This window comes from Phocoena phocoena, chromosome 17 (assembly GCF_963924675.1).
Source record: "Phocoena phocoena chromosome 17, mPhoPho1.1, whole genome shotgun sequence".
NCBI lineage: Eukaryota > Metazoa > Chordata > Mammalia > Artiodactyla > Phocoenidae > Phocoena > Phocoena phocoena.
Window position 1 is genome coordinate 2084759 of NC_089235.1, and position 12147 is coordinate 2096905.

Sequence of the window (12147 nt, forward strand, 5' to 3'; positions counted from 1 at the left end):
TTGATTTCTTTCCTCAGCACTTTATAGTTTTCCACATAGAAAACATTACCTGTTAGAATTATACCAAAGTATTCCCTTTTTAATGGGCTATTGTAAATGGTACTGTGATTTTAATTTCAAGTTCCAATTCTCATGGCTGATATACAGGGAAGCAGTTGACTTTTGTATATTAACTGTGTCTCCTACAACCTTGCTGTAATTGCGTATTAGTTCCATGGGATTTTTGTTGGTTCTTTGGGATTTTTCTACATAGACAAAGAACAAAGGCAGTTTCCGTTCTCCCTCTCTAGCCCGCAGGGCTTTCATCCCCTATCGCTGCTCTGCTGTGCTGTAACTGTAACTTCAAGCACAAGCTGAAGGTCGGTAGTGCTAGGCAGGGGTTGTGCTTGCCTCATTCCCAGTCTCGGGAAGAGCGTTGTTTCTGACGATGCCTTCCCTTTCTGCTCCCTAGTTTTCAGCATCTTTGCTTCTTCCATCTATTTCTCCATCTTGTATTGGGCCTGTGTGATGGAAAAGGTGGTGGGAATCAGAGACACTTTCATGTCGATCATGATTTGGATCTTGGCCAAGTGACTGTAATTCATTTGCATTTTAGTTTTTTCACTCTTAACTGGGAAAATATTGCCTACGCAGGTGGGATGTTGTGATGATTACGTGTTTGAAATGAAAATGTTTGGGGGAAAAACCTCTTTATTCATTTAGCAGATGATTATCTAACTTTGATTCAGGCCTGATGCTAAATTCTAAGGACAGCTGTGAACAAGACATAGGTTCAGAACTCAGAAAACTAGAGGGAAGAAACAGTCGAGGTCACAGTGTATTTTAATAAACAATCACGAGTGCTCTGAGACCCATAAGGGCACGTAGTATTTATTTATTTATTTTAATAGATCTTTATTGGAGCATAATTGCTTCACAATACTGTGTTAGTTTCTATTGCACAACAAAGCGAATCAGCCATATGCATACACATGACCCCGTATCCCCTCCCTCTTGCGTCTCCCTCCCACCCTCCCTATCCCACCCCTCTAGGTGGTCACAAAGCACATAGCTGGTCTCCCTGTGCTATGTGGATGCTTCCACCAGCCGATTATTTTACCTTCGTTAGTGTATATATGTCGGTGCTACTCTCACTTCAACCCAGCTTCCCCCTCTTACCCTGTGTCCTCAAGTCCATTCTCTATAACCACATCTTTATTCCTGCCCTGCAACTAGGTTCCTCAGTATGGTTTTTTTTTTAGATTCCATATATATGTGTTAGCACACGGTATTCGTGTTTCTCTTTCTGACTAGCTTCACTCTGTATGACAGACTCTAGGTCCATCCACCTCACTACAAATAACTCCATTTCGTTTCATTCTATGGCTGAGTAATATTCCACTGTGTATATAAGGGCACAGAGTTTTGGTAATTAGAAGCTACCGTTTTATTCTTAGTCCTTTCTGAGGTTTAGTTGCTCTTCCTGAATTGTCGAGAGAGCTCGTGACTTTTCCTCTCTCTTTCCTGTGCATCTTCTTTGTTCCCAGCGCACAGTCAGTACGGTTCTTCATCGCGATCTCTCTAGTTTCTGCCTTATTCTCACCACTCCCTCCCCTTTTTCACTGTGTGTCTCAAAAACGTCCATTCCTGGGATATATAAGAGCAACGTGTTCTGTCTGGTAGCGTGTATGTTGGTTCCCATGTAGTTCAGACAGTAAACACAGAGAGTATGTCAAATATAATACTCCAGAGGGCAGGGGTGATCATAATTATGTTTTTATATAACGCAAGTTAAGCACTTCAACGTGTTGTCCATAACATGAATGAATTTAGGTGTGTGGCACAGCTCCTTACAGGCTGATACCACTCTTGGGCTCCATCCTTTCATGTTGTAAGGAATAGGAAGAATAAATGAAGGCTTGTCGTATATATGAGTGTGTGGGAGCACGTCTCAATTGTGTTTTAAGAAATAAAATAGGGCTTCCCTGGTGGCGCAGTGGTTGGGAGTCCGCCTGCCGATGCAGGGGACACGGGTTCGTGCCCCGGTCCGGGAAGATCCCACATGCCGCGGAGCGGCTGGGCCCGTGAGCCATGGCCGCTGAGCCTGCGCGTCCGGAGCCTGTGCTCCGCAGCGGGAGAGACCACGGCAGTGAGAGGCCCGCGTACCACAAAAAAAAAAAAAAAAAAAAGAAAGAAAGAAAGAAAAAAACCAATTATACTTGGTTTCCCAAAGGATGGGGCCTTGTTGCTAGGCAACGTCTTTATGAAACTCACACTGTGTTAACTAAATACAGCTCCCGAGCAGCTCCCAGATACCCTCTGATTTATGAGGTGAGCAGCTGAAACAATTCATTAACATCCCTTTCTTTCCTCTGATTTTTGGGGCAGGTGGGGAGGGGCTGGAGGGCACAGCTGACACGACATACAGATGAGCAGGAGGGAGTCAGCAGGTACCGTCTGAACAGGGGTGTGCCTTTCCATGCCTCCTGCTACCTGCAGGCACCAATTTAAAATTTTGGCTTTAAAACGCGAAGTAATTCGTCCTGCCCGTGTCTCCCCACTTCCTTACGAGTCAGCTAATGAAGCAGTAGCGTCTAGAGGTGCTGTCTGCGTTTGCAAGAGTGTGCGTTTGCAAGAGCGTGCGTGTGTACCCGTGTGTTTAAGAAACATTAAAATAAGTGCTGCTTCTGAGCTTTTCCACAGGTTCTGCTGACTCTTTAGTCAAACTCTTCTCTGCATCAGCAATTTTGCATCCAATTTGGAATATGTGCTAAATATTCTCCACCAAAGATGGAAGGCAGTCTTGTACAGAATGAATAAAGGCACTGCATACACCTTTAATAACCTGCATGCTTGCCGTTCCTTCAGAAAAAAGCAGGGCTTCAGCACGCACTCTGCTGCTCAGGAGAGTTTACTCACCAAATTGCCCTTGCGGCTAATGATTGCTATGGAAGATGTTCTAGAAACTTGAGGTGATACCATTTGCTATCAAAAATGCATTTGCTTTGACAGATTGAAATCTTTATTTTGAGACGGTTGATGTGGGTTTTCTGAGCTAACTGTACCCTTGGTTTTGATACTATTTTAAGGAATCAAGTATTTATTCCTTACAGAAAAGAATTAAGAAAATAGCTGTGCCGTCTAAGAGCTTTAGTTTAGTTTGATAGGCAGTGGGAAAGCAGCTCGCCTGTCTGTTTGGTAAGACTGAAGATGACCATGTGATCAACTTATCCCTCTGAGTCTCCCAGTATTTGAGCTCCTCTGTGATATAGCTGTTGGAATATGATGTGGATAAATATTAATTAGTTATCTAAATGTGTGGAGTAACTTTTCTTTCTTCAGAAAGAATTCTATATAAAGATATATAAGAAATAATTTTATTAAATGTATTTTTCCATTGTACTTAAAATTTGTTTAGAATGTAGTTTTTAAGCTACCACAGGTGGAATACCTCAGGTGACTATTAAGTAGGGGAGTAGATAATGTAGCCAGATAAACTGAGCCTTTGTGGAGACACAAGGACCAGAAAACAAATATCTGTTCCAGGTACCAAGGAAGAAGGGTGGAGTCTAAACCTTTCTAAGTAGGGGAAGGTTCAAGAAGATGGGAAGGTCATAAATAAATGGAGAAGGTTCTAAATAAAAGCTCTCAGCCCTTCAGCATGCCAGGAGATATGCATTATGTAGAGATGATCACCATAAAAAAGTAATATTGATTTTTTTTATTGGAAACTAAAGGATTTGTCCAAATGTGGCTCTTTGCGATTTTTAAATTTCATATGCCAGTGGTTGAATGATTGGTTCCATTGTGGAAGGCAAAAGAGAACTGCTTTTGGAAACTGATAATTTTATTATAATTATCAGTTAACTGTAAAATGCATTCTTCTTTCAAACAAGCAATCATTGTGAACCTGGTATATTTAGAGTTCCAACCACAGACATACACATGGACCATTTATGTGCTGAAACATGGCAGTCTTCCAGCCCAGCACTCAAGTCTCCACAAACCACATGACCGGTAGTAATGGAGATATGACCTTGGTTGGCAAAGATAATATTTACCATGTGATGCTGAATTATTTTTCAACAACAAGAATACATAATGTGAGGATGAGAAGAGGTTTTAAAGTTCAGATTCCAAACTATGTCCAAAAAATCATTGAAAGAAGTTAACTTGAGAATTTAGCAGTTTAATAAACTGCAGTCCCTTTTATCTTGACAAATAGTTAGCCTTCGATTTAAAAATTCCAAAATACTCCATTTATTGCAAAGTTTGGGGCCTTTATGCTGTCACAAAATGTCCTTTTTTTGAAGAGCAAGCACAAAACCGAGAGGAGGAAAATGGTGTGTAGGTACAGTAGCAGGCAACACTAACCACTTTTAAAATCTGTCTTTCAGGAAAGAACGGTGACCATTAGAAGACAAACTGTAGGAGGATTTGGATTAAGCATAAAGGTAGCCCGTCTCTCCTGTCTATCCTTACAAAGTCTGTGCCGTAACGCCCGCGTTTCTGTGAACTTTAACTTTCTGCAGATTGATAAGTAGACGAGAATGGCTATAGCAAACTCCTCAATATTTGGACCGAGAGGAAATTAAGCAGGCTGTCAAAATCTTGGCCACCTTTTGATTAAGAGATTTTAGAAAAGTATTTGGGAAATTTACCTTACCTGGAATTGAATATAACCCATTACTTTTCTTTATCTTGTTTCATCTAAAATATCAAATATGGCCTTGCGGTGTGCATATCTTTTAACCAGCCAGAGCGGGAAATACTGGTCTGTCAGTGAAAGGAGCCGAACACGTTTTAGGTTCATATAAGGTCTGATAGTAAGTTAAGTATTAGCTCTGCTCTAGTCATCTTTTTCTTTTGTGCAGTTTTCTTTTTTTATTTAAGAAATCAGTAAAATCTCATGTTCCAATGCCAAGTATATAGGATAGATTTAAAGTTTCAGCACCTCAATTCTTCTAAAAACAGACCATATCTGTTCTTTTCTAGTTATTATTACATTTCAAAGGGCTTTTCTTTCTGTATATCACTGACTATTAAAGATGTACCACACCTGCAATGTATCATCAATGAAACAAAATATAAATTTTAAAAAAGGACAGAAAGTTATATAAATATTGAGAAAATTAACTCAATGATTTTAAATGCCCTTTAGAAACCTGTATCTCTGCAGAGATCAATGAAATTTAACTTTATCTTGGTTGTCGGGTTAGGCATTTTGCCTGTGTAGGGTGAAAATCATACATCTCAGGGGTACATTTCATGAAATTTTAACACAGCTTGAGGTACATACACTTGGAAAGTGGAACTCTAAATTTGGTGACTGTCATCTCTAGTTGACATTACGAAAATGATTCAGAAAACTGACCAGTGTTGACTGGCATGGTCTTCGTCAAGTGATGAGAGTATTTACTATATAAAATGTTAGTTTTAAGGTTTATTTTTTCTTTCACTCTGTCTGTCATCAGCTAAGGCCAAGGAGATATGTAGGACAAATTACAGGATGTGGAAATGATGTTGTGGTTTTCTTGTTTTTGTTTTTTTCCATATTTATTGAGATTGCCACGAAGGATTTAAAGGTACCCCTGAAGATAGTAAATGTCCATGAAGAGAGAACAGGAGCTGAGTGTGAATAAAATCCATTCACGAGAGCTGCTTTCATTTGACATAAGCACTGACTCTCTTTCTGGGAGTGGAGCCGTATGAATTTCGTGCAGGATGGAAATGTTCTTTTCTTTCTGTTCTATTTCCATTTAGAGTGAAACTCAATAATACGATATTACTTATTTTTACTGAAATGCCACATTTTAACCTAGACAGTTTTTAAACATTAAGAATTTTGCTAAATAAATCATTTTCGTTTAATATTTACATTATTTCAACCCAAACAAAACTCATATACATGTAATAAATAGAGTTATTTTTTAAATCAAATAAGTATATATTTTCCATTCAAAATACTGGCCACAGAAGTAATATTTGAATTGTGATGGGGGCCATATATTAAGAGATTTGACAAAAAAAGAAATTATTTTATAATTCTTATGACACACAAACCAACCAGAAATAAAAACATCAATATTTTTATTTAGAATATTATCCATTCAGCCTGAAGACTTTCCTTTTAGGGTTTTCCATTTTAGGTTTCTCACTACTTACCTCTGACCTTTGCTTTTCTATTTTTAAACTATCTTTCATTCCGTTAACATATTTCAACATGTGATTATTTGTTTATCATTCATTTATTTATTTTAAATAGCAATATTTTATACCAATCCTTTTTCCCTTTACCCTGTCATATGTAAATTGGAAGAACTGTGTTTATCCATTTGCACTATTTTCTTTAGATCTGAGAATTAAAATACACATAAGCAACAGTTTAAGAAAGTATTCTAGCCTAAATGCAAAATTCATGTTTTGATGCTGACCATTTATTTATCTATCGATTTAGCAAATCTAGTGACTGGCCCTGGGGTGCAATGAGGTGGGATCTAGAGGCATGGCATGCACACATGTCCACCTGGTCCCGCCTGTGTCTCTGAGTCACAGTGCATCCCCAGCCCCGTCCATGACCAGCCCTGTCCAGGACCCAGCCCCATCCATGACCTCAGAAAAGAGCAGAGAGGAACTCCGGCCCTGCCTGCTGACCTGACACTCGGCCATGAGTGGCTTCTGGGGTTTGTGCAGCGTGCTCACTTCTTTCTCAGTCTTCCAGGAATCCTTCCCTTTTACACCATTTTTAGTCTCGTGCTGCTTTTTAGAGCCATTCCCGTATCTGCTGTAACCTTGGATCTTTTCTGACAATTGTTTGGGATGCTTTGTGGCTGTTACCATTACTCAGTCTTCCTTGATTCAAACATCCCTCAGAAATCACAAACTTGGGTGTTTTCCCCCTTGTATTAGTTTTTGTTTTTGTTTGCATCTCATTAAAACGCCAAGCTCTTCTAATTACATTTTTAGATTTCAAAAAAAAACATTCTCCAAAAGCTGGACAAAAGAATCACTAAACTTTCCACTTATGATCAACTATTTTTCTGTGTCCTCAGACTGAAGCTGCTCCTAGAAGCGCTCAGGCTCCTGCATCCACCTGGTTTATATCCTCCTGCATCCACCTGCAGGAGTGCCCTCTTCACCTTGACCTGCACGTGGCCTCTGGCTCTGCTCTACGTGCATCAGTATTCCTGTTGCATTTTCTGGTCCGCTTGTCTGAGCCATCCAGATACTTACCATTTCTAAATATAAATTAATGGTCTCCACACTACACCCCCAGTAATCACCGAAGTTTCTCATCAAGGGATCTAATAGTCTTGCATTTTTGCCCCATTCTTCTTGTAAGAATTACCATGTAATCACCTTAAAGTAAGCTGCCATCTTGACTCCGTGAGACTTTCATTTTTCTTCTGTGTCTCTTAAAACGCAATACCATCCATTCGCATATTATTAAATCATACCTCCGGTCATTGTCATTAAAAGAATTACCTTTTAGAGAAAGAGTGTTTTGAATATTATTACTAGAAAAATGTTTTGTGGAGTATTTTTCGAAAGACTCAGCTTTTCTTCCCTAAACAATAAGTTATCCACATCCATCAGGGAAATGTTTGTGATCAAAGGTGATTTCCATCTGGAATCTTTAACTTCGCAGCAATCAAAGTGAAATTATAAGTATTATTACCATTAAAGTCTTATCATTTATAAACAATAATTGCTAATATTTATTAACTGCTCTTGAAGTGCCAGATTCTGAGCTAAATACTTTCTATTGTTTCCTTTGGTCTTTAGTATCCAGAAAGTGGATAACTGTTGCTAGACCTCTACAGACAATGATTAAGCATTAAGAAGTTAAGTAATTTACCTGTTTGTTGTAACCGGCAGAGCTGGGCCGCAACCCCCATCAAAGCTCATGACGTAGTCCTTATTCCCAATAAATATGCCCTATAGCTGTAAAACCTGCACTAAATTATCTCTACGCGCTCTATTTGGAAACACAAATAATGTTTCCTCTCTAAGTTATTCACATTCTGGTTTATTTAAAACTGAAATAAATGGATTGAAATGTCCAGCGTCAAGCAAACAATTTCTTAATATCAAGGGTTGCGTATTAATTATATCATATTTACCAAACAAACATATACATCTTCATAGCAGTTGTCATAAATGTCTGTATTTTCATTTATTAGTGATTTCAGGGCAAAAGTCTTTAAATATCAAGTGTTGCTACAAGCACAGGCACATTTGCATTCATTTCCTCATTCTGCCCTGTTCTCATTATTTGAGTCTGATTCTTCTGTTTCCCCCAAAGGTATGTACAGGGTACATACCTTTGCACCACAGAAATAGGAGGGTAATAAGCAGGTAATAAAGCTTAGCTAGAAGAGTGTGCATTAGTTCCAAGAATCAGGTAAAACCACTGATGAATTATCATTTGAAGGATGATTTTTTAACTTAAATAGCTTATTGAGATGTAATTCACATACCATACAATCTACCCACTTAGAGTGTACAATTCAATGATTTTCATTATATTCACAGATGTGTGCACCCATCACTACAGTCAGTTTTAGAACATTTTCATCCACTGAGGAGAAAACCCATACCGTCAGCATCTGCCTTCTATACCCCATCCCTGGCTCAGGTCTGAGCAACCAGCAGTCTACTTTCCGCCTCTATAGAATTCCCTACTTTGGATTTCCATTTGAAGGCAATCATAACTTACGTGGGAAAGCCAGTAATTTTGCCAGAGCTAGACTAAGTGATTTTGGCAGATAAGCATGGCATTCAAATGTATAAGGGTATTTGTCCATGTTCTTTCAAATGATATTCCTTTAGGTGCCTCTCCCACACCTGTTGACTGGGCTCTAAACCTTAATTACTGTCTGTTATTATCTGTTTGTAAGTATTTTCCATTCTCTAAATGGATATGTAATGTTGGGGTCTGTGTATCCTTTTCTTTCCAAAGCCCAGAATATGATTGATTGATTGTAATGAAAATATTGAATTGAAAGGATTTATTTGGCAAGGTTCCCAGCATAATAAAAACATTCTGGGTTTGATTTAGTGGAATTTCAGAGTTGTACTGGCAAAATCATTGGATAGACTCCTGCACAAAATGCTTTAGATGGGACTTTATATCCTTGTTCCTATCTAGCTATAAAATTAATTATGCTTTGTAGAAAGGCTATCTCAAAACTGAATGGTGTGTCTTTTAATATTTTCTGGGATGCACTCTAGAATGTCACCTCACTTTTTCTAATCTCATTTTACCCTGGATCAACAGAGCTCAAGTAATTCATTTATTCTCTAAACCGTGGCCTCAAGCCATACACCCTGGCGGGCCTCAGGATAGGTCAAGGAGAAGATGGTAAAGGAAACCTGCCCTGACGTCAGGCCCTTCACATTCTAGAGGGAAAGCAGACATTGACCAGAGTGTCATGTAGAGAAACGTAAACCCCAGCCATGATCCAGTGCTATAGAAGTAATCACCGCAGGTAAGGAGAAACTGAGGAAGGAGCCCTTTGGCTGAACTCCTGGATGTGGCTAGAGTGTATACAAGGTTAAAAGTAAAGGTAAACAGCTCTCCAGGCAGAGGGGACCGTATATGTAGACGTCCTTGTCAGAATGAGAAGGGTCCAGGATAAAGCTTCAGGGGATGCTGAGGGCACATAACAGGGGATGCTAAGGACCTTGGCTTTTATTCTGCGTGTAACATGAAGCCTATCACCTATCTTGAACAGGGTGAGTCACATTATTTGATTTCTGTCTGGAAAACTTGGAATGTCCCCAATTAGGTTCAGAGCTAAATCTAATTTACTTTAATAGAGCTGGACTGCTCTCACATTTTATTCAATAAATGAAGGCACTGTGGTTTTATGTTCCAATTTTATCCCCTGAGTTTTGTCTTAAAATTAGCTCTCTTAATCAATTAATGAAGTAACCTTCTTAAACTAGCTTAAAAATTCTCTCAGAGCTCCAAATGTCTGATTGAAGAAATAAAGTTAAAAAAAAAAAACCTTTGGACTCAAACCATTCAAATTTCAGGAGAAATTTTACATATAAAAGGAAAATGTTGATAAAATAGGGGCTAGTTGTATCTTATTATTAAAAGATATTTATAAGTCTCAGGTGTTGAGGGAAGAATGGGATTGCTGAGTTGACTCTCAGAAAATCGATATCGCTAGACCAACCCTGAGGAGAGGTTTCCCACCGTCCCACCATGGTAACCTGCATTAAAAATCTGAGCACTGAGAAAATCTTTAAATTCAGTAGTGCAAGGACAGAAAACTGTGAGAAGCAAAATCAGTTAAAGGAAAACGCTCTTGTAACAACCACCAAACTGGAGTGACATAAACAGCGTTCTTCTCTGCCCCCAAATATCTGAACCATAATATCTGGATGAGTTTGTTTTCTCTTTCTATCACGTAAAACTTTTCATCAGTGCTTGATTTATATTAGCTAACCAGCATCTTATTCTAAGAAATGGAGATGTATTCTTAACTTTTTTCCCAGTTTCCAAGGATCTCTAGAAACTATCTGCAACCGTGCACGTTTGATTTCATTGTTCACCGTCTTAGTTTCTCCTTAAGATCGTGAGCCTTTTAATGTGCTGTTGGATTCTGTTTGCTAGTATTTTGTTGAGGATTTTTGCATCTATGTTCCTCAGTGATATTGGCCTGTAGTTTTCTTTCTTTGTGTCATCTTTGTCTGGTTTTGGTATCAGGGTGTTGGTGGCCTCATAGAATGAGTTTAGGAGTGTTCCTCCCTCTGCTATTTTTTGGAAGAGTTTGAGAAGGATAGGTGTTAGCTCTTCTCTAAATGTTTGATAGAATTTGCCTGTGAAGCCATCTGGTCCTGGGCTTTTGTTTGTTGGAAGATTTTTAATCATAGTCTCAATTTCAGTGCTTGTGATTGGTCAGTTTAAATTTTCTATTTCTTCCTGGTTCAGTCTCGGAAGGTTGTGCTTTTCTAAGAATTTTTCCATTTCTTCCAGGTTGTCCATTTTATTGGCATATAGTTGCTTGTAGTGAGTCTGGCTAATAGTTTATCAATTTTGTTTATCTTCTCAAAGAACCAGCTTTTACTTTTATTGATCTTTGCTATTGTTTCCTTCATTTCTTTCTCATTTATTTCTGATCTGATCTTTATGATTCCTTTCCTTCTCCTAACTTTGGGGGGTTTTTTGTTATTCTTTCTCTAATTGCTTTAGGTGTAAGGTTAGATTGTTTATTTGAGATGTTTCTTGCTTCCGGAGGTAGGATTGTGTTGCTATAAGCTTCCCTCTTAGAACTGCTTTTGCTGCATCCCATAGGTTTTGGGTCATCGTGTCTTCATTGTCATTTGTTTCTAGGTATTTTTTGATTTTGTCTTTGATTTCATCAGTGATCTCTTGGTTATTTAGTAGTATATTGTTTAGCCTCCATGTGTTGTTTGTATTTTTTACTGTAATTGATATCTGGTCTCATAGTGTTGTGGTCTGAAAATATACTTGATATGATTTCAGTCGTCTTAAATTTACCAAGGCTTGATTTGTGACCTGAGATATGATCTGTCCTGGAGAATGTTCCAGGAGCACTTGAGAAGAAAGTGTATTCTATTTTTTTTGGATAGGATGTCCTATAAATATCAATTAAGTCCATCTTGTTTAATGTATCATTTAAATCTTGTGTTTCCTTATTAATTTTCATTATGGATGATCTGTCCATTGGTGAAAGTGGGGTGTTAAAGTCCCCTACTATGACTGTGTTACTGTCAATTTCCCCTTTTATGGCTGTTAGCATTTGCCTTATGTATTGAGATGCTCCTATGTTGGGTGCATAAATATTTACAATTGTTATATCTTCTTCTTGAATCGATCCCTTGATCATTATGTAGTGTCCTTCTTTGTCTCTTGTAATAGTCTTTATTTTAAAGTCTATTTTGTCTGATATGAGAATTCCTACTCCAGCTTTCTTTTGATTTCCATTTGCATGGAATATCTTTTTCCATCCCCTCAGTTTCACTCTGTATGTGTCCCTAGGTCTGAAGTTGGTCTCTTGTAGACAGCATATATATGGTTCTTGTTTTTGTATCCATTCAGGCAATCTATGTCTTTTGATGGGAGCATTTAATGCATTTACATTTAAGGTAACTATCAATATGTATGTTCCTATTACAATCTTCTTCATTGTT

At 38.3% G+C, this 12147-nt stretch overlaps 1 protein-coding gene across 2 annotated transcripts in view; it reads left to right on the forward strand.

The window, feature by feature from the left end:
* SNTG1 (syntrophin gamma 1) overlaps positions 1-12147 on the forward strand; it is a 188496-nt gene that overhangs the window by 24616 nt on the left and 151733 nt on the right. For both annotated transcript variants that reach the window (XM_065895511.1, XM_065895512.1), the window contains exon 3: positions 4377-4433. In XM_065895511.1, coding sequence (XP_065751583.1) covers positions 4377-4433 — 57 coding nt within the window. The remainder of the gene's footprint in view (positions 1-4376; positions 4434-12147) is intronic.